General features: G+C 39.1%; 1 protein-coding gene across 2 annotated transcripts in view; it reads right to left on the bottom strand.

Annotated features, from left to right (window-relative positions):
* The window catches only part of grm4 (glutamate receptor, metabotropic 4), a 183,895-nt gene that overhangs the window by 6,020 nt on the left and 153,589 nt on the right, over window positions 1-24,286 (bottom strand). For both annotated transcript variants that reach the window (XM_082189601.1, XM_082189600.1), the window contains exons 8-10: window positions 20,243-20,379; window positions 18,454-19,389; window positions 6,680-6,929 (exon numbers count right to left, since the gene is read on the bottom strand). In XM_082189601.1, coding sequence (XP_082045727.1) covers window positions 6,680-6,929; window positions 18,454-19,389; window positions 20,243-20,379 — 1,323 coding nt within the window. The remainder of the gene's footprint in view (window positions 1-6,679; window positions 6,930-18,453; window positions 19,390-20,242; window positions 20,380-24,286) is intronic.

Here is a 24,286-nt window from a genome sequence, read left to right as displayed (position 1 = left end):
AAAATTAAACAAATTAAACCATTTTTTTTTATATATTGCCAACATTGAAGACACCTGATGTTAAAGGTATAGCGGAGGATCTTTCCAAATTTTAGATAAGACCCGCCCTCTCCACTTTTTGAAAAGTTTGATTGATTCACCAGAATGATTGACAATTAGGAGGACCAATAGTATAGGTTACCCACCAGGAAGTAAAACATCCTCCGCTATACCTTTAACAAGCAGAATCACTGAAGGAGAAAAGTCATCATTATGGTGATCAGTGTTTGTTTTAGTTGGGCTCTTGACCTTAAATCATTTACTTTAGATTTTGTTTGGCTGCTGTACCTGAGTTACAACAGCCAGATGAACAAAGAGAAAAGGTGATCTGGTGGTGTTGGTTGTATTTTAACAATCATTATTTCACAATCATTTGACCTGAATCACTGAACTCATATAGAGCCCAAATTCTGAGTTAGGTTTACTTTATTAATTATAGCAGCTCTGTCCTTGTAAAGCATAATACTTTAGCCTTTTCAATGAATCCATATGATCAAATCAATAAAAATAAAAATAAAAACTTCAAAAACAAGTTATGATGTAGGCACACACAGACATCAAGAATTCGCGTATGAATCTCAGCAATGGTGACAAACAGATCACCTCTGATCATAAGCTCATTATTTATTCATGCAGCAATGTATGATGGGAGCCATGCATGAGTTTTGATTGGTGTCACCCAGAATGCACTGCAACATGCTTTATAATTGTCGCCATTGTTGAGATTCACAGGCTGATTATTGATGTCTGTGTGTCTTAAAACTAAAAAAAAATATATATATATATATATATTTTTTTTTTTTGTAAATGAGACATGTTTAAGAAATCTTTGGATTACATTGTAAAAGTTCAAAATATTATGCTGTGCAAGAACAGTGTATATCACATTAAGGATTCAATGCAAAATAAATAAAAAACTACATAAAAAAAAAATAATAATAATAAATTGTTTAAGCTGTTGCACACTGCAGAAAACTCTCTAGCCAAGGCAACAAAATGTGATATTGAATTGATATCTTCAATTCAACAAGTCATTCATTAGAATGGTTATATTGTGGTCAAGAGACTATTTCAAGGAGATCCACAATGATCTTTTCAATCATTCAAATCCTGACACATAAAACGGCTTATGTAAAGCAGACTTCGTATGCTATTAATCATATTTACAACTCACCCAAGAGCAAAACTCTATTCCTTAGAGAACACAAAAGAAAACCTATTGATAAAACGTTTCTATGAGTTTGATCAACTGACCTTGTCATTCTCATCCTCTCAACCTCATTCTTTGGCAAGTTTCTATGATCTTTGCAGGCAACATCAGACACACACATTATATTTTGATCTTGTTTGCATGCATGCATCACTGAACTCAATACACATACTGCATTTCAATGATATCAAAGACGGACTGTTACTTCAGGATGTATTGGTAGCAAGGTGTCCTCTATATCAGTGATAAAACTGCTTGCCAAGTACTGACTTTTGTAGATGCACTAATGGAGTGTATGACTGTGAATAATATGTCACAAATACACACTGACACTATACGAATAGCTACATCAAACATGTCTTGTGCTCATCTTGATTAGTCTCAAGATCCTTTTTTTGTTACAACCAGCAGGTGAGATGACAAGAATTGTGACTTCAGAAGTGTGACATTAGGAGCTTCCGAGAAGACAGAGTAAACTATGCCACATATGTGTTAAATGTGATACTGTGAAGACTAGTCACCTGCGAGTTAAAAACCGTGAAGAAGCAATGGGTGTGAAATGCGTCATGTTCCTTTTGTTAATGGCTAATCACCTAAATAGAAAGCACTGCTGCAAGGTACACAGTGTTTCTTCAGGGGTTGCGTGCTGCCTTTTTAGGCAGCATAAATAATCAAAACACAATTTAATTATGATATTGCTTATTGCACAAGCCAGATAAATAAATAAATAAACAAACATCAGTGTTGCATAAAATATATTATTGTAAAAAATACTATTGAATAATAAAAGGTCCCAAGACAGTGACCTAAAACAGACCTACTTTTTGAAGACCTCAATTTGACCTCTCCCTTAAACACTGGACTGAAATCTTCTCTAAAATCCACAGAAACTGCATTTATATAACAAAATGCATCAGATCATTCCAAAACAATGCCAGACAGACTTAATCAAAGTCAAACATCATTCAACTGCATAATTCTATATCATGGGTAAAATGATACCCATCAAAAGCAAGCAGAAATGAGCAGTTATGCCTATACATATACTTCTATATCATATGTCTATGTACGTTGTAGAACAAAACGTCAAGGTATCAAGGTACATACTGTTTATGGTCATTCAGCTTTTGATTTTGCTGCTCCAAATGATTGGAATGTGCTACAAAAGTCATTGCAATTAGAATCATATATTTCAATCTGCATTTAAAAAAACTACTAGGGAGTGTTTTCATTACAGCTTGTAAATGTTTTAAATGAATGCATGTGTGTGTGTGTTTTGTAATGTATGTTTGTATGACTTTTAGGAGATTTTAATTCTCCTGCCAGGCTGTTGTTGAAAATAAGAACTTGTTCTTAAGTGACTTGCCTGGTTAAATAAAGGTTAACAAGTTGTGTTTACCACAGGCTTTATTTTACCCATAAACTGAAAAAGTCCATTACAAACCCTTTAGGAAAATCTCGAGGGAACCAGTGGCAAATCAGTCTTCCGGGATTTAACGTGATCACTGCACCACTCTATTGAAACAAACTATCTTTTTTAGTCATCTTCAAAAAATCATGATATATTTGACTCCAATTGACATCTGTGTTATTGTATCGCACCAATGCAAATAATAATGGTGATTTCTGCCTATAACATGCACACAAAGATGAGTCCTTGCTTGACTAGAAACACAATTAGGAACTACATAATAATTCAATGTCATGTAATTCACTAACACTTTATAGCAATGTTTCAATCACATTACACTACATTAAGACACTTAGCAGACACTTTTATTTAATGCAATTCAAATCTTAAAGGAGGATCACAAATCAATTAGAATCAACAAAGAGATCCTATTCCACCATTAATGCATTCATGAAATGTTAGACATCCCTGAGCCAAGGAGAAATTATTTGTTAGCTAGCTTTTGCTTTAAATGTAAAGAAACTGCCTGTATTAAATGACTCTGGAAAGATTTTTTAAAAGGGCACATGCTAATGTAGTCACTGACTCTAATACCTCATTTACAAAAGCACATTGTTCCACTGCAGTGAATTCAAAGTGGTGCTATAGAGAGCAAACAAAGCACAGAGCACATGAAACTCACACTGGTGATGGTGGTAGTCTGGCATGGTCATGCAACTGGTGTTAAATATTTGCTGAAAACATTCAGTGCTAACCAGTCATGCTTAATTGGGTGAATTTTCATCTATGTAGCAACATTCATTACACAATTTAACTCTGTTGTCAAAACATTTATCTGGATGTCTCCCTTAATTCAGAGCTATTTGTTACTAAGACCCACACTATGATTTACTGGGTATTGCTACATTGCTAAATTAATACAAAATGCAACATAATGAAAGCAGAGTGGATGCGCGTTGCTGTGAATGCCAAATGCAATGTAATGGAAGAAGATAATTTGTTCCTTCCTAGTCAAACATGATACTTTGAATCTGCTTAACACAATTTTATTCAAGCACTATAGTCAAAGTAAAGATATATCTTAGGAAAAGTCTTAGTAAATTCATATCATAATTAATTTGAATATTCTTTGTGCATATCTCTGACTGGACTAATATTTATTTATGGTTTCTCAGCTTACATGGCCCAAAAGCAAGGGGTCAAGGTATCGCTGGTCAGCATGACCCTGTTAACCCCTGCTGGTAGATGTGACACCATCTGGCTGCAAATAAACAAGTTGCTTCAACTGATGACAATTCAACATCATCTGTTTATTCTGAGGGAAATTCTTCTTGTAAGCAACATATTTAACTATATTATAGTACATATTTTACCATATCTATTAAAAGTGTGAAATGGATTTATATTTTTTCCCTGTCTGATACATTTGACATCATAGGTTATAGTAACTAGTAGGGTTAGTTGCTAATAGCAGGATGATTTTAAAGTCACCATGAAATCAACAATGACAGTTCTTGTTTTCTATAGAATATTGCAGTATTTATTTTAAATGATGTATCTGCGGACATTATTTTTATTTCATGTGCAAAATAACTAAATAAAGTCTTCTCAAATAGATATGAGAATGAGATATGTTCCAAGATGACAGACAAGATGTTATAGAATAATAATTTAATGAAGACCCAATTGTGACATTTTGGACAAAAACTGACATTCTACCTATTTTTAGATGTAACTGAAAACGTACCAGCGCGACATTTGACAGGTTTTCCCAGATCGCATCACATATAAAAACACATGCAAAGCAGATGGCACATTAAAAAAAATAAAATAAAAATTACTGTCTACTGAGGATCGTGTATTCCAGATATAGCATCAGAAATTAGCACCTCTTCTCTGTTTCTCAGGTTTCTCTTAATGAAGATGTCATTTGGGGCGTGCAAAATAAAGTGTAGTGTCAATGCAAAAAATACTTTAGGATAAAGGTAACTGTGTGCAGATTAATACCACATTATATTTAGAGAACAAAGCCATATCTAAATGTAACATACGTATGTTGTCATATTGAAAATGTATATACATTTATTTTTGGCTTTTTTTTTGTTTGTTGTTGCCTTGATTGATATAGGATAGAAGAGAACTATCAGGAAGTGAAGTGGGATAGAGAGAGTGGAAAAGGATCAGGATAGGTATCCGAGCAGGGACTCAAACTCAGCGTAGAGCAACCGCTCTACATGGAGCGCTGGCCAGCCACCGCCAGCATTTTTAAAATAATTTTCACAAAAGTGTAATGGCACCCAGAATATTTGGTGGTATGAATATCTGAATTTGCAATATATAAATAGAAAAAACAGAGCCTCTGCTTAAAAAAAAAAAACAATAAAAAAAAAACCTGTTTCATTCTAGCTTCATGCATTTCTTTTTTATTAACACTTGGGTATGTGGGTAAGTTTAGTAAAAAAAAGCAAAATTTTGAGCAAAAAGCTGAGAAAATCGCATTTTGTCAAAGACTACATCCAGATCGGATTCAGAACGATGATCAAAACACAGATGGAGTAGATCGAGTCCATCAACACCCTCAAAGTTCACAGTCCTATAGCTCGTCCTGGGTTGACATTTCATTCGGTAACATTGTGTAGTTGTGATTTATATGCTGTTTAAAGGGTAACTCTCACCAAATTGCAACCCAGGCTATTTTTGTTAATCTACCCAAGTCAAACATTCGTGTAAAAGCATAATTGGAATGGAAATGACACTTTTAAGATCGACCGTATTTTCGTTTTCGGTCAAAATGCCTTTTGAATGGGAGTGCTAGGGGCACTACAATGATAGCATGAAAATCGCTATTTTTAAAACACTAAGAAGGCTCGACACAACATGAAACTGTGCTTGAAGTATCACCAGGGGCTCTACACATGAACTCGAGCATTGAAAACATTGTTTGTGTACACAAAGTTTACTAAAAAGACTATTTTGTACAACTCACTTTATCAGTTAGTGTTTCCGGTGGCTGGAATTTTGGCAGTCAAAAGTAGTCGATCTCCGAATGCAGCGTAACATGAGGACAATAAAGATGGAAAGATCTTTTCTCTCCTCATGTTATGTTGCATTCATACTTTTTGTCGAGCCTCCTTAGTGTTTTAAAAATAGCGATTTTGATGCTATCATTGCGTTTCCCCTTGCACTCCCATTCAAAAGGCATTTTGACTGAAAACGAAAATAGGTTAAAATAGGTCATACAATCAAAAGCTTAAGAGCTATTCAACAACGAAAATATTTGTTACCAATTTTTTTCTTTACTAATCTGTTCAGCCCTGAACTTAATCAATCAATCAGGGCATTAATGAAAAGTATAATTATGCGAACTGGGACTCTCTTGACTCTTGACTGGGACTCCACTCTTGAAGATGGAGGCTACAGGTTTGCCTCTGCTTTAGAGTGTAAGTTATTTCTGCTGCGGCAGCAGGCTTTTTTTTACTGCTGTATTACAAAGTTGTTTATGAGCTGCTGTTTTATTGATATTCAAATTAGCAGGAGATGGGTTTCAGCAAGGACTGTAGTACCGATTCAACTGATTTGCCTCTTGATGATTTAAAAAACACACTTCTTACAGCATCTCGGATGCTAAGCGGTAAGATTCTAACATAAAAACATTTCGCAAAATGAGGCAGATGATTAGGGGTTGTCTTGTTATGATCATCACACTGATGCCATTAAATGTCTTCATTGCATTTCATGGCATTATTAAATCAAAAATGTAATTTAATGAAAACAGTTTTGTCAATTTTGGGCGAATTAAATCAAAAAGAAATCTAAAGTTTTTGCATTAAGACTCATAACCGGACTGCTGAAGCATAATTTTGTTACTGACTCCAAATTTGGATCCATTATCCAAATGGATCCAAGTGAGCAAGAGAATGATGGTGAATAAAAAAAATGTAAGATTACAAAAACAGGTTTATGGCAGGATAAAAATCGTTGTCAATAACAATAAAGTGTTTATCCTCAAACCCACTCACCCTGAGTTTCCAGGTTTTCACACAGCTCCGACTTGGCTTCTCCGTTGGGCCGCAGACTGGCCTTGGGGTTGAACTTGTTAGACATGGTGGCGGCAGTGACCACAGCTTTCAGGCTGCGAGTGCTGCGCTTGGCCACATTCTGCTCCGGGTGGAAGAGCACCACATAGACTTTCGGCATGTACAGCATCCCCAGAGACACGGACGCGCTCAGACTCACTGAGATGGTCAGTGTGGTCGTTTGTATGTACATCTGCAAAACAAAATCACAGCATATTTAAATGACAAATCACTGAAAACAAAGCCATTATTACATGGCATACTGGGTTGTAATTGGTCAATCACAGCTTTCTGTGGCCAAAAAATTTCACATAATGAAACTGTATATTTGTCCGTTGCCCCAGGCAACCAATACCCAGCAGTGTGCTAGTTTTATATCACACCACAGTCTATTTCTTCTCACATAATAAAATAATTTTCACTAAAATCAATATTTGAAGACCATTTATTTACTTATTTGGTAGGAAAGAAATAATGTAAGGGACAAAACAGGTCATTATCACAAAATAAACTCCTTCAGGATGATACAATAGCCCTCTTCTTCACAGTGGGGTCCTGTCAGGGCTGTATTTTGCAATAATGAAGACGTGTACACATGACCTGGGACCTTCTTTTCACGAGGGCTTGTTGACATAATATCCCCCTGATCTAACTGACACAGTCAATATGTCAAGCCTCAACAGCCATAACCTTGTGACTCAACATGCCCAAAGCATCACCGTCACCACATTTGAATATGCGTAATTCTCTACTATATAATATGCAAATGACTAGAACGTCAGAATACAGAGTATTCATGATATAGGAGGTAGCCTAGATGATGTACTGCATTTGCTGAGATTTTCAAGTGTGCAACCATCTGACACTTTGCTATCCCATGAAGCCATAAGCAATGAGAGGTATATAGGTTAGTGGTATTATGATGCTGAACAGTGCTATAGGTGCCCAAAAAAAATATGTTCCTTGAGTTTAATTGTGCTGTATTTGACTGCAGCAATCAGCTATTTTTACGCTCACACTTCAGGGAAAATCCATCCTTGTGTGACTTCATTTTGTCACATGATTATCATGATGCTCAATGTTTCTCAACTTCTACAATTGATACAGCTTTCTCCATATTTTATGTTTAATATAGAGTGGAATCCAAAAGTAAATGAACAGAAACAATTTTGGGGGGGATTTTGAACAATTTTAGAACAAAGAATGTTTTGTTTAACAATTAATAAAAGATGAAAAAAAATATATAATATCATTTGTAGAGTAAAATGGTATTAGATAAATAAAGAATTAAATTATTATTAACCGTTTAATACATACAATTATAATAAAAATGAATAATTACGATTATAAACAATAATAAAAAATTCTATAATAATATATTAACAATAATACATTAATTTCAGTGGACCCCACTGTATAAATGACGAGCAGGATTTCTCCGCACGACGCCACAGAAGTAGAAACCAAGCGACTGATAAAGCTGTTGTTTCACTTGTCCTGGCTAGTTAGCTCAGAAACTCAGATTAACATGCAAGTGACTGCTTTCATCGCTAGTCGCTTTGTCGCACCGTGCCCGGTTAGGACGCGGTGTAAGGCATTATTACTCAAATAATAAGAGTGTAATCATGATTATTTTTAACCAACCACTTGGAGCGACACTGTTTATGGCATATTTTCAGTGACACACAAAACAGATACACACACACACACACACCAGCACTAATGGCTCCAGCCACTCCATGGAACTGCTGCGAACCCCCTGCTGTTGCTTTAGAACGCTGCTGTGTGTTTTGGCTCTGGCGGACGTGACCTCGGCTCTGGCTCCACTGTGTGCTGTGATTAAGTGTGACTCACTGCTGTGATCTCCATCCAGAGGGACTGACTGGAAAGCAGTCTCAGCACAAGTCGACAGGAAGGGTTAGGACCACATCAGCTGTGCTGGGGCTCTTCTCGAAGAAGAGACAGATGGCTACCACCCAGCACTGGCCACTAGGCAATCCTAAAGAAGTGTGTCGTTCAAATATAGTGCAGTGTCTTTAAAAAGGCACTTATTAGCTAGTCACGACACCAATGTTTCAGTAGTCTTGACCATGTTGTTTGCAGAGCAATTTAATTTTCATTACACTAAAGCCAAAAGAAGTGATTATAATCACAAATGATATCTGTAAAATGTTTAGTTTGTATTAAACATATAGAAAAAAAACATGTATCTTTTTCTACCAACTATTAGAGCTACTAGATATATAAGTCTGAAGAAGAAGCTATTTTGATACCACAGCAATGTTATGCTACTAAACACTCCTACATTTAATTAAAAAACATAATACTATAAATACATTACATATTATAAATACATTTAAATAAGATTATAAGTAATAATATTTAGTTTAATATTATATAAAATAAAAACAATGCCATGCAATTAATTAATTCGATTATTTCAATTCAAGTCAAGTCAAGTCAAGTCAAGTTTATTTGTATAGCGCTTTTCACAATACAGATTGTATCAAAGCAGCTTCACAGTATTAAATTTAAATAATACAACAAAGTTTGTTTCAAGAGGAATTTATTGATTGATAAAATTAAATTAAATATCCCCAAAATATCCCCAACTGAGCAAGCCAAAGGCAACAGTGGCAAGGAACCGAAAAACTCCATCAAGTGACCTAATGGTGTCCTAAAACTCCATCAGGTGACCTAATGGAGAAAAAAACCCTTGGGAGAACCCAGGCTCAGTCGGGGGCCAGTTCTCCTCTGGCATTTATGAGCTAGAGGCCGGATTGTAGTTTGAACTGTGGGATTATATGAATGCCTGGCTGAAGAGATGCGACTTTAATCTAGTTTTAAACTGGGAGAGCGAGTCTGAGCAACGAACAGTATCAGGAAGACTATTCCAGAGTTTTGGAGCCAAATGTGAAAATGCTCTCCCTCCTTTGGTGGTTCTGGATATCCTAGGTATGACCAAAAGCCTTGAATTTAGTGATCTTAAAGAGCGCGATGGATTATAGGGTGATAGAAGATCCGTTAAATAGACTGGAGCTAAGCCGTTTAGGGCTTTATAAGTCAGTAGCAATACCTTGTAATTAATACGGAACTTTATAGGTAACCAATGCAGTGATGATAAAATCGGTGTTATATGATCATATTTTCTTGATCTCGTAAGAACTCTAGCGGCGGCATTTTGGACTAACTGTAGCTTGTTTATTGAGGATGCAGGACAACCAGCTAATAAGACATTACAGTAATCCAGTCTCGAGGTCATGAATGCATTAACTAACTTTTCTGCATCAGAAACTGATAGCATATTACGTAGCTTAGCAATGTTTCTAAGGTGGAAAAAGGCTGTTTTTGTAACATATGAAATATGATTTTCAAAAGACAGGTTGCAATTGAGTATAACACCCAGGTATTTTACTGTAGAGGATAAAGTAACAGGACATCCTATGATGTTAAAGTTGTATTGTGCGAGGTTTTGTGGGCGGTTTTTTGAACCGATAAGTTTTACCTCTGTCTTGTCTGGATTTAATAAAAGAAAATTACGCGTCATCCAATCTTTTATATCTTTAACACACTCTGTCAATTTGGAAAATTTTGCGTTTTCATCCGGCCTTGATGAAATATATATTTGAGTGTCATCAGCATAACAATGGAAACTTATTCCATGTTTCCTTATAATATTTCCAAGTGGCATCATATATATTGAAAATAACAGAGGGCCTAATACAGATCCCTGCGGCACTCCATAGTTTACTGGAGTTATGATCGATTTTTCTCCATTTAAATAGACAAAATGGTAGCGGTCAGATAGGTATGATTTGAACCAGCTTAGTGCTTGTCCTTGAACACCAGTATAATTTTGTAGTCGATCTAAGAGTATTGTGTGATCTATAGTATCGAACGCAGCACTAAGATCGAGTAAAACTAGTATTGAGATACAGCCTTGGTCAGAAGCTAAAAGTAAATCATTTGTGATTTTAACGAGCGCAGTTTCAGTGCTATGATGCGGTCTGAATCCAGACTGAAACTTTTCATAGATATCATTTTGTTGCAAGAAAGAGCCCAGTTGAGCGGACACCACTTTTTCTAATATTTTAGACATAAATGGAAGATTTTATGACATATAGAAAAAAAACATGTATCTTTTTCTACCAACTATTAGAGCTACTAGATATATAAGTCTGAAGATTTAATTCAATTAATGCCCAGTTAATTGAAATAAAATTACAAATAATAATATTAGATTGAAAACTTAAACTTAAAAAAAACGTACAAATGATACCCATGGCAACTAACTGGAATACGTTTTAAAGTACTAAGATTACTAAAATGGAAATAAAAAGTTAAATAGAAATATTTTTTAAAAGCACATAAAACGATGACTAAAATTATAATGAAAAGGAAAATATAAAAATATAAACTAAATCAACATATTAGTAAATACTATAAATAATTCAAGAAAATGCATGGCTGTGCACATGGTTTGGATGATGAGATTTTGACCCAAATCTGAAAACTGTCACATGCCAGCTAACATCCACTTATGTTAAACTGGCTTTGTTAACATTTATACCTCCCAGCCACCCAGCAACCAACCAGAACACCTTAGCAATAGCATTAGCAATGAAATTGCAGCCACTGTTTTGACGTGGACAGTTTAAACTCTGCTCACATTTTCTTCAGTAAAATACAGTGGAAAGAGGGACTGATAAGATATGTCGCTTGCCACAGCTCAATATGTCAGAGGTCTAACCAAAAGGCCATGGCTCAGATAAAAGCTATTGTTAAATATGATCCCTGGTTACTTCAGTCAGCAGAGCTACACTTTCAAATTTAACCAGAAAATGTATGGCAGGGCTCCAACAAATCACCTGAAAGGACATGACTGGTCCATGCATAGTGATTAAACAGGCTAGAAATTATTAGCTTTAGTCTATACGTCGAAAACTCTCACTAATCTTGCTGAACCTGAAGTTGCAATTACAGTCACAAATGAGGATTTAATGGCGCAAACGACAAACGATTCATAGCGGTATCTCATCAATGCCTCCGCCTCGGGCCCTGTATGTGCAGACAGCACACCTGCAATCTAATGAGGCTTTTGAGAAATACTGAGATGAGAACTAGACAGTGAATCAGCGTTAGTCCTCTGAGACGGTCTCTGTTGTCTCTACACATACAAAGTGTTCCACTTTTTTGCCCTCGAATTGAAACCACAAGTTAAAAAAAAGCAGCTGTTATTGCACTCGCACATATAAATGGATGACTTGATAAAACGTACAGCGGAACACCATCAACTTTAATAATACAACAACTGATTCAGCTACTTCTTCACCTGCTGCTGCCAAATTATCTCTTGGGATAAAGAAAAAAAAAAATTAACTGTCATTTTTTTTAAAGGAAGTAGGTCTTATGTCAACATCAAAAGCTTTTTAAGAAAGAAGTAGGTCTCATGTTAATAGTGGCGCTGTGGAAAACATCATTCAAACGGATGTGAATGTTTGCCATTCAAATGAACAATGAATTATGCACATTTAAAATCATTGAATATGCTGTATATACACACACACACACACACACACACACACACACACACACACACACACAAAACGTCATTCTGTTAGATTCCATGCTGCTCTGAATAACAGAAAAAAAATCCAATGTTTCATTTTTCTAGTGCAGGGATGGGCAAAGTCGGTCCTGGAGTGCCGCTGTCCTGCAGAGTTTAGCTCCAACCTTGATAAAAAACACAACATCACTTGCCTCTAGCCTTAGCAAAGCCACTTGAAGGCAAGCCTGCAACCTTAGCTGAAAAAAGCGCAATGCCAGCTAGCGCAGCGGTGTGCAGGGAAAGAGACAAGAGGCCGTTTTTTTTTAATGGATGTCAATGGAGGAGAGGCTTCACTACATAATAAACAGAATAAACCGCTATTCTAAGGAAATAGCTTATCATTTAATGAATTGACAGCCCATTGGCTAATCTTCAACATGTTTGCTCTTAAACGTTCATTTTGAATAGATCTATTGCTAGTTTACACACACACACAAAAAAAAGTTTTATAAAAGAAGTCATGGACAATTGCGCAAAAGGTATGATTCAGTTTACAGCACTTCTCATTCATTATATGGTGTCCGCAAACAGTGATTGCCCGTCGCACAACTTCATGAAATTCAATGACGTCAAGGCTGTAATGTGATTGGTTAACAAGGCACGCGTGATCAAAGAAAGCCATTATACTTTCTGCAATGATAGAGCCATGGACCCTCTTATCTCCTTATAAGAAGACCATGGCTGTGTCAGAAATCACCCTACACCCTTAAATTTAGGGCACTATTTGAGGGGACAGCCATTTTTAGTGATGTCAGAAACCATAGTGGACGTTATCAAGTGCACTCATCCAATCCCACAATGCACCGCAATAATGAGTGTACAACCGATGTACATTCAACGGCTAGAGAATACCCATAATACACTGTGAGAGTCGCAAGCCGAATGAATTCCCACGTCTGACCAGAAGATGGCGCCCGGACCTGAATCATCCATCTATCCATTTTCCAAACCTCTGGTCCAATGTGGCTACAGCGTAATATGATACAGGTATAAATTCATTTTTAACTGATTATTAATACGTTTTATACATAGTTTACATGACAGAGTTCAAGATAAATATTTTCATCTTACTACTGGAGCTGCCAGTTTGCTAAGTTTCAAATAATTATTAAACCGCAAGCACAAACTATAAAAAAAGCGTCTGACCTTTCGGCACACTCAACCAGTGTCAAAATCACCCCTTATACCCTCATTCACTATTCCCTACATTGCTCCACTTGTAGGAGTGAATGAAAACCGAGTGAGTGAATTCGGACACTGAGTGCTGGAAAGGCTGCTGCTTTTGGATTGTTTGTGCTTGCTGTAATCATTTGAAAGAGCAAACTGGCAGCTCCAGTAGTAATGAAAAGATTTATCTTGAACATGGAAACCAGCATATATAGACCTTAATTAAACAATTTAATAATCAAGTTAAAAGGAATTTACACCTGTATGATATTATGCTGTAGCCACATATTGGACAAGCTGTTTGAAAAATGGATGGATTGATGATTCAGCTGTGGCCGCCATCTTCAGGCGAGTTGCGGGAATTCATTTGGCTTGACTGTCACAGTGCATTATGGGTATTCTCTAGCCATTAAGTGTACATCGATTGTACACTCGTTATTGCGGTGCATTGTGGGATTGAATGAGTGCACTCAATATCCACTATGGTTTCGGACACCATTACAAATGGCTGTCCCCTCAAACAGTGCCCTATTTAAGGGTATAGGGGGTGACTTCGGAAAAGCCTCAGTGTCCAAATTCACTCACTTGTTTTCATTCACTTCCTCAAGTGAATTATATTAGTGGACTAATGTAGGGAATAGTGAATGAGGGTATACGGGCGATTTCTAACACAGCCCATCTCTTGCCTGAAGACATTGATTTGCTTGTTAAGGTGTGTTTGATTAGGGTTGGAGCTAAACTCTGCAGGACAGCAGCACTCCAGAACTGACGTTGCCCATCCATCATATATCTAGGCCATCCCTGAACTTCATAATGAATTAATTCTATATGTCACTATGTTAATCTACTTTCTTCTATGTTAATGCGCAGAGACAACTAACTATAAGCAAGCCATTCGTAGGTTGATTTTTCCGAGGGGTGTAAACATTGTGGCTCGGTGATGCTTTCAAAATAATGCTCTGCTTAATTGAACTACCCAGCCTAAGAACTTCTGTCTCAACCAATGGCATGAGTTTGGGACCAGGAGTACCTCTTCGGCTAAGCAATGCTTGACTGGGTGGAAATAAATGTACATGTTTATGCCTTGAGCATTGGCCATAATACATTATTACTTTTTTTTTTTTTTTTTTTACACTGTAATACTATTATGAATGCATCTTCCTTTATTTTAATTCATAGCAGATAGTACCAGGTTTACAGTGTAAAACTTGCATTAAATTATATCTGTGGGAAGCTGTTTAATATTTCAGAAAAAAGCTCTCATGGATCTGTCTTTACAAGGTGCTTATTTAGGTGACAGCAAATTAATGACAGACTGAAGGAGTTCAATAGCGGGAATGTCAAAGAAACTGACATTTAACAGAGGTCAGGGCCCCCCTCTACCAAGCCTGTCACACACATTGATACACACGTATGTACATAAGAGATGTTGACCTCGCTCAGAAAGAGACAGTGATTACTCTGTCAGCAACACAAAGGAGGAGAACCCCTGCAAGTGAACCCTAACGACATGATGGCACTCTAATGATAGCTTCCAGTTTTGGAGGTTGGAGATGCATACAAATAGCAGGTCCATGTAAGGCGATACACTAGACTTAAGATATTATCAAGCTTCTTCAAAACCAACATGAGAGGGGATGTGATAGCATCAAGCATCAGAAAGAAGGAATTGTATGTTTTGCTTACGACATCAACTTGTCCAGGGAAATCCCATCAAAATGAGTCGTCTTCGCAAAATCTGGCACACTCAAATTTTGTATTTGAGGAATTAAAGTTTATTGTCCCTGACAAATAAAATGCAAAAACGTCACGCTCATATAATCGCCTGATAAGTTGTGCAATCAAAATGCTATTTGTGGGGATGAGGGTTTGAAATCATGAAGATATTCTAGATGCATAAGTAAACTAACTGATTGGACTTGATTTTCGTTATACAGACGATCAGAACTACGAAAAGTCCCATAGACCATCAATGAGGGGGTCAAAACTTTTATACAATAACTCTAATAGAGTTACATCCACTATCTATCTACTATCACAAACAATGCCAAGAAGCTAGTTAAGGACATGTTAGCAACGTGCTAAGGCTTTGTCAAGCCAACATAAAAGTTTGTCCCAAAGATCTTTACCTTCTACTTAGTCATGCTTTTTGATTGCACATTTTTTTATTAAACCATTAAAACAGAATACAGAAAATTAGAAAGGACAAAAAATAATTCAGAAAAATGAAACAGATTTTGGGGGAAAAATAAAAAGAGATTTAATAGGGATCTATCTATCTATTTCATGTCAAAGCACACATGAACAGACCAAAAAGATTTTTTAACAGCTTTAATTTTGGTCTATTCCTCAAACAAAGCTATTGTGTGATTTCATAATGCTTGGAATAATGATGCATAATATGGGCCACTTTTACAATACCTTTATGGTGATTGTGGTCTTTTTTGGATCAGTCGTGTTCTGTGTGAGTGAGTAATGACAAAATTCTTTATAAGGGGGGTTTGAACTATTCCTTTAACAAGGACGCTCTAGGTTTCCAATGTTTTCAGAGTGTTAGGCTACAGTTTTTACCAGAACTGAATATATTTAGGATAGAAACAGCTGCTTAACTGCATTCATTTTATTGCTTTTGTATCTATTATAATCCATACGTTTGTTTTTAGATGCAGACAATGATCATGATTCTCTTTTTGACTGAACAGTTTTTTTTTTATATACAGGCTTTTTTCAATGATCGGATTTCGGGCATGCTTTCAAATTTACCCAACAAAGCAATCAAAAATCCATCTGGATCCTTCTAAAATCCAGGAAGGAAGCATGCTAAAGCCCTTATACCACAATGAGACCTACCTGCCAGACTAGCTCATTTAAAAAATCTTTTGGTTAAACCACAATAAGATGACCTCGCGATTAATCATTTGACAGGCTGATCAAATTCAGCTGGGACCAGACCAGCTGCCCACATTCAAATGCTCCAGAAAGCCTCCAAAGACATTCATTATTCACTTTGACATAAGATGACAAACAACTGATGGAGCCGGCATGCTGATGAGGCGTCTGGCAGAAATCGTGTGACAAGTGCACAGGCAGAGAGATAAGGTAAATCACAGGCCAGGAGGAAGTGAGGCATTTAATTGCTCTAAAAAGACATGTCATCTCTGACTCGCCAGGCTTTATTGTGCTTGCCAGCCTGGATGATTGTGAGGTGCTCTTGTTTTGATATGTTAATTCCCCTCTGAAAACACTGTTTGTTGAGCACACAGTGGCGGGATTGTGTCATATGACGCATGCTTTATTTTCAATGCGAAGCTAATTGCTAAAACTTTTTCTTCAGTCCTGGGATGTACAGAGCAGAATCAACGTCAAACTCTGATTACACCATGAGAAGATTGGTAGGCTTTGAGTGAATAACACTCAAAAATTACCAGCATTTTACAGGATTCAGAATGTCACTGTGCATTCAAAGCATCATTTTCTATGGTAACTACTGTATAAAAATCATAGTGCGCTGCATTTAAACAAAATTAAAATAAACCAGAAAAAAAAAAAAAGGCAACTGTTTAATTTATTCATGCTGGGATACTGAATACCAGCAATACTGGAATGATCTGTAGATCAGGTCTATAGTAGATTGACCAATAGTAGACAACTGAAATGTCAGCCATAACATTGCAATTAGAATATCAAAACCCATTTAAACAACTTCAATAGCACACTGAATTGCTATCTTTCGACATAAAACTAAGCTGCAATATTTAAACGAGCCATCATTCAAGTGCTCAAAGGAACATGACACATTTTTAATTTGATAACATAATTCCTTCATGTTTTTCTTTAACTCATCATTGCCATCCGACCGTAAAAAGTAAATTTGAGACAGAATGCATTCCGATCACTCAAATGATCAACACTAATTGCTATATGAGTCAAATAAAATTTTACTGAAAAGTAAAAATGACTATGAAAGTAAGTCAATTAGTTGCCAGAAATACTGTAAATTCACACTAAAACCTTTTACGGTGCAGATAAAAAAAAGCAGATGCTGGGAAAAAGAGAAGGGAAGAGAGACCATGCGATACAGGGTCACGTCATGATTTTTTTCTGATCAGCAGAAAGATAGTTATTTGTTTATTTTTGTTTGTTGTTGGCAGACACTAGTCTAAGCCAGCATGCAATTACCAAAATCAGTTCATACAATCTTATATCTGAATGATTCATTCAAACAGCGGTTAAAAATGCACAGTGGGAAACTGAGTTTAAAGCAATAATAGCTCCCTACCAACAAGTATAACAATACTCATATTGCTGAAATTGCTTGTTCAAGGCTTTGCTAAGGGAGACACTAATTAAATAAAACTTAAATTGAAAAAGGAGAAAGCCCTTATCTTAAGCTTCAGAAACAGAAGGTCCCAGGTTTTCTAATTGAAATGAGTAATGCAGCCAATGCCAGGGTAGTTGCATATTTAATTCGGCCTCGAAACGAAGAGCAGAGCCTTTTTTTTTTTTTGGTATTCCAAGTCAGTTAGTGCTTGTCAGTTGATTACATCATCTACAAAAAGCTGACGCTCAATCTCCTTGCTATTTTCAAAGTCTCTTTTATCTTTGAGAGCAGTGCTGGATGGGCAAAAGAGAGTGCCTTTGTTTTTCCCAGCCGCACATGTCCTTTTCAATATTAGAAGGAAACCACGTGAGTTCTTCGCTGTAGCGTAAAACCTCATGATTCTCAATTTCTCTTTGAAACAAACTGTCTGTTTTACCGCTCTGCTTGATCTAAAGCCCAAATGAACATAGTCAATTTGGTCCTGCTGGTCTGTTTTTTGCTGAAAATGGACCGTGCTGAATGGCATGTTTTGTGGGAAGCTGAGGCGGTAAATGCTGTCATTACTTTAAAACGCTTGATTCGCAAGGTCTTGAGGAGTTGCGCTCACTCATCTACTCTTACCTTTTCCGTCGACTGCGATGTCCCGAAAAAAATGGGGATGAAAGCGAGCCAGATGATGCAGGTGGTGTACATGGTGAAGCCGATGGGCTTGGCCTCGTTGAAGGTCTCGGGCACACCTCTCGTCTTGATGGCATACACGGTGCACGTCACCATCAGCAACATGCTGTATCCCAGGAGGCAGATGAGTGATAAGTCTGATATGTCACACTTTAGAACTCCACGTGCCATCTCTGGGTTTACCGTGCGCTGGTCCTCATAGTCAATGAGAGCTTGAGAAGGGGCCCATGCGAACCAGATGCACACCCCTAGGAGCTGAATGGATATCAAGCTGAACGTGATTACCAACTGCGAAGCTGGGCTGATAAAGCGTGGTGCACTGACCGTCATTTTTCCCTGCTCGAAAATCCGATAAATCCGATTCGTTTTGGTCAGCAGCGCCGCATAGCTGATACTCATTCCGAGCCCCAGGAAAATTCGCCGTAGTGAACAGATCCCTACATCTGGGGTCGAGATCATCAAGAATGTGGTAGCGTAACACAAAAAGATTCCCGTAAGGAGGACGTAGCTGAGCTCACGTCCGGATGCCTTAACAATTGGCGTGTCATTGTAGCGAATGAAGGTGACCACCACAAAAAGGGTGGCCATGATGCCAACAATAGCGATCAGGACCGGTATAACAGCCCATGGTGAGCTCCACTCCAGCTTCACAATCGGGGTGGGCTGGCAGCCTGTGTGATTCTTGTTTGGTCTTGAATTATAGCGGCACATCTTGCAGGTGTAGAGGTCGGCCTGATACTGGTAACCATCGCAGCGCTCGCAGTGCCAGCAGCAGGAAATGCCCTTAACTATCTTCTTGCGCCACCCGGGTTTGCAGGGCAGACTGCAGATGGAAGTCGGCACCTGCTTCCCTCCACCTGGCCACTGCATCGTCCGTGTCTGAATCACAAAAACAAACACTATTTACCATTCATCTTGGCTAGAGACAAGAAACAATGTTTAACATCTCAAATGAGTCTTTTCATTTCCTCATCCACTGACTCATTAAATTAATTCTTGGGGATCTCAAAGGAGCAATTTTAAACTGCATTCCTCAAGGCTATACTTCAATCCTTATTCATAAGCGATGTGTCCGTCAAGTTCACCAAAAACTCTATCATTGTTTGCCAACCCCATATGCTGGGTTTTTTTTTTCCCCGTGGAACAATAAAGAACATTTTTGTGAGGAATTATTGTGCAGCTTTTACTGTGCAGACATAAAACGACAGTTTAAAGTGATCAGGAGTTGTAAATCTGAAAAAAATATTCTGAAGCCATGTTTGAGGAAGAGATCGAATTTAAGTCTTTATTTAATAATTACTAACATCACTGACAGTAAAGTGTTATTTGTTCACGTGCATACAATTTTATGTGCCATTTTTAAATCCTGTGGCATAAACTTAGCCTCTATGTTAAGACTGTGACTTAAGATCTAGTTTGACCAACTTGCAGTTAGTTAGGGTTAATCAGTTTATGTGACCTTCAGAGTATAATAGCATTATTTTAGTCTGTTTTTCACACAAAGCTATTCGGAAGACTGCACACACACTTTTAAAGTGTATGTGTTGCCCTGTTTGGAGCTTGAAAAAGCTATTGTCACTGTTTACTGTTGCTGTATGGTAACAACTGATAAAGATTCTGAAAAAATTTGTACTTTTGTGTTCCACGGGAGAATATAATAACAAAATACGGGTTTGGAACGGCATGAGAATGAATAAACAAGGTATTTTTAAGTAATCCTGAATACGCTTACATTTAGGTAAAGTTTGTCAGTCCAGTGGCCGATGATTTTGTATTCAGCTGTTTTGTTCTTTATCTGGTACTGGTAGATATCGTAACGTCCTGGGGCATCTCCGTTCTCATTGAACTGGACCGGATTGCCAGCTATGCCTGAAGATGTGAGCAGAGAAATCTGATTAAAGACATGCAAAAAGTGTTCCAACACCATATACCTTCACATTAATGAGCAACCGCTCATGTATGGACATATCTAGGTCAGTGTCCAAAATCCGTGAACGAAATTCAGCTGAGATTGATGGTGAGCTGGAACTGCTATATGTGTAAGCTGCACTAAATTTGCTTACAGTCAATTTAATACAACTTTTGCCAAATACATAGATTTAGAGGCTTTTAATGCTATATTTTACACTATAGTGAATAGCCATGAGCTTTTTAAAGACACTTATATAATATAACAATGAGCACTGTATCTGAAGGACCCGAAACAGAAAGGAAAAAAACACCTTGCATTACCACTGCTTCTGCTTAGTATAAAATGCATGGGCATATTTATTTACCTCCATATACACAAGCTGAAATTCCCTTTGCAGATATCTAACCTCAAGTACATTGAGTGCAATTTCTATTTTGCCAAAGCAATAGCTTATGGAAGGAGGCAGGCGAGGAGGACAGGATAACAATGGTGCTGCATCCCATGATGCATTTTAGATTAGGTGCCTTATTCTGTGGAAAACCCTGCTGTCTCAGGCTTTAAAGTTTTGGTTAAGCTATCTGTATTCCAAGCACCTGACCGTGTCCAACTTAATTCCCTGGACCCTGTGCAGCCGAATCTACCAAACAATAGCACAAAAAAAACGTGTTTTCACTACTCAAATTTTGGTTATAACTATTCTGAGGCACAAATTCTCACTGAAATCTAAAGGTGATTATCAGCAATGGTGGATTTCTGTAGATGAATATCCATTCTTTGTGCAGGCTTGGAAGCTGCGAGAGGCTTATTTCAAACTCTGATGAGTCAACCGCTCTGGATTAAGGAATTAAGATTTTTTACAGCCATGCTTGGTGGCGGTGCAGCACACCATATAATGCAGACATATGTAAAGGATTAAATATTCCTCAAAACAACAGTGTGCACATGAAATGACTGAGATTCCCACAGTAAGCACAAAAGGCCAGATTTATTAAGTTTGCGGCGGCGCAAACCCTCTTTTGGCGTTAAAAAACTACTGTCAGGACTTACTCAAGACATGCAGTGAAAAATTTGTCCTGAAAAGGTGTGGACACGGTTATTTTTGTGGCTGACCTTATTGAATATGCATTTGTAGGTGTTTCCCTTTTAGACGCAAAATTTATGGGAGGAGAGTATTTAAATTAATCATGCAAGGTGATTTACTAAGGTTTGCGCTAGTCAATTTACTGGTATTTGCAGCATTAATTACTGCCCAAGCGGCAACATTCTAGTAGTATGATAGTGACACTGTAAAAATCTAGTTCTCTTACGAGAGGTCTATCGTACTGCGTAAGATATCTTACGCTAGGGGAAAATCCTTTTTCCGCGAGATATTGAAGCCAAAAATTATCCTTAATTTTGTAATAATGCAAAACGCGTTGCGGCAGCATGCAGACATAGGCGAGGCAGCTCGCGCGCCTATTGGCTGCTCTGCGGCAACTGCAGCAGCCTATCGAGCGAGGCCTGGTGTGACGCCAGACCCAATCAGGGCACTTCGCGCCCGCTGCGTCACGTCCCGCCGAAATGGGCGTGGTCTAGGCCTATAAATACCGCTCGCAGGCAGCTATTATCTGATTTTTCATCCTTCAAGCGAAGCACACGCATCGCTGGAGCTGGATAAGAAGCCGCGCCGTCTGAAAGAGAGCACCTTCAGCGGGACGAGTCACTGAAGTCGCTGGCCGCGCCGCCTTCCTTGCCTTCCTGCTGCGCTATCCGGCGTTATATCCTTTCTCTGCTACTGTGTTTATGTATGTGTGTGTGCTCGCCGCCGCGACACACACTCCCATTGCACTAAAAGAGCTGGGCGTCTTTTTCAAGACGCCCCTTTTCCTGATCACGCAGCTCTCGCACTCCCCCCCCCCCCAACCCGCAAAGCTTGACGGTTCGCCCGCTTGCCTTGCCTGCTTGGGGGACGATACCTGTTCTCCCTCTGTTCGAGCCGCGCACACCGCGCCGCTCACAGAGGATGTCAGGAGCGGGCGGTCACGGGGCTAGCTTTCTCTCTCCCTCTGTTCAAGCCGCGCAAACTGCGCCGCTCACAAGGGAGGCTGGAAGCGGACGGTCGGGGTTAGTTTTTCTTTACGTTATAAGAAAGCTACCCTGCCTTCTGCGCCCCATTCATGCGTCACTCACCGGCGAAAGGAGAAAGGTGTGTTTTTAGTCCCTCCGAGGATGGACTGACCTTGAATTTCTCATACATTTCCCAGTTCCCTGATCATGCGACTGGAAATATCAATATTGCAGCAGGCGAGCCTGTTTTAATACAAGCGCGCCTGCAAGCATACGCCGAAGAAAGCATGTGACGCTCTTATATGCTCGTGCATCCGAAAACCTTTGTGTTCCCCCCTGTGGCTCAGTGGCGGAATCATTGGTTTTCCTCACGAGAGACCGGAGTTCGAATCCCGGTCTAGCGGCAGTTAAAATTATGCCGCCAATGCTTCGCTCTGTCAGTTCCCTGAAAAGCGACTGCAGATGTGCATTTTGCAGCCAACGAGCGCGTTGCACAACCCGCTCGCCTGCACCCAAACACCGTTTCTATGGTTTCCGTGCGTCACTGGCGAAAGGAGAAAAGAGCGTTTCTGGTCCCCCCGCGGACGGACCGACCTCCTCTTTCTCGTACATTTCTCATTCCCCTCTGAAGTTCGGGCGACTGGAAATGTCAGTATTGCAGTGAGCAAGCCTGTTGTAATACACGCATGCCTGCAAACAAACGCCAGCACGTTGACGCTGTCTTATAATACTCGCGCTAACTGAGTTACAATGTGTCTCCCCCTGTGGCCCAGTGGCAGACTCTCAGGTTTTTGCACGCGAGAGACCCGCGTTCGATCCCCGGGTCTACCGGCAGATAAAATTATGCCGTCAATGCTCGCTCTGTCAGTTCCCTGAAAAGGCGACTGCAGATGTGTATTTTGCACCCAACGAGCGCGTTGTACAACCCGCTCGCCTGCACCCAAACACCGTTTCTATGGTGTTCCGTGCGTCACTGGCGTAAAGAAAAAAAGGGAGTTTTTCTGGTCCCGCTGCGGACGGACCAACCTCCTTTTTCCTATACATTTCCCATTCCCCTCTGGAATTCAGGCGACTGGAAATGTCAATATTGCAGTGAACAAGCCTGTTGTAATGCACGCAGGCCTGCAATAAACGCCAGCATGTTGACGCTCTCTGTTTCTATGGCAACTTCTCGCTCGTTCAGTTTCAGTAAATGTGACTGTTCCAGTGTATCCTGCAGTAAACAAGTCGGTTCTGTCACCCGCTTGCCTGCACACAAACGCCGTTTTTACGGCTACCCAGATAAATCCCATAAGTGTGAATTTTTCTGGTGTCCCGGCCACGGCCGATGGTGCTTTATGTGTAGAAAGAATGCCCACTGCCCAGTGCCCATCTCTACACACAAGCACAGCCCGTCACACAGGGCTCGCGCACATGAATCGACTCAGATCGATTGCGCTTCAAACATGGTGAATGTGCCCACTAACACCACGTTATGCATGTCTCACGGTTTCTGTAAAAACGAAACCAACGTGCATTCGCTTCACTCAAGCGAACGATGCTTTCAGTGTGGTAAATGTGCCCGCTGTCCCGCGCCCACATCCACACATAGACATGACAGTTCCTACGGGAACCGCCCAGCCCTCCCCCTCGCGGTTGACCACCGCAGAGGAGTCGAGCGCGGGCAATCTGCCCGCTGTTATCAGCGCGCCCCATGCCTCAAATGTCACGAGCGCGACGCTTGTGTTACAGCACTCCGAAGCCTCCCCATCGCTGAGCGAGCGGAGCGCGCTTCGTATTCAACCCCTAGCTATTCATGCGGACGCATGGGCAAAGCTG

Source organism: Leuciscus leuciscus (genome assembly GCF_965113295.1).
Source record: "Leuciscus leuciscus genome assembly, chromosome: 14".
Lineage (NCBI taxonomy): Eukaryota > Metazoa > Chordata > Actinopteri > Cypriniformes > Leuciscidae > Leuciscus > Leuciscus leuciscus.
This window is presented reverse-complemented; position numbering and strand designations above follow the sequence as displayed.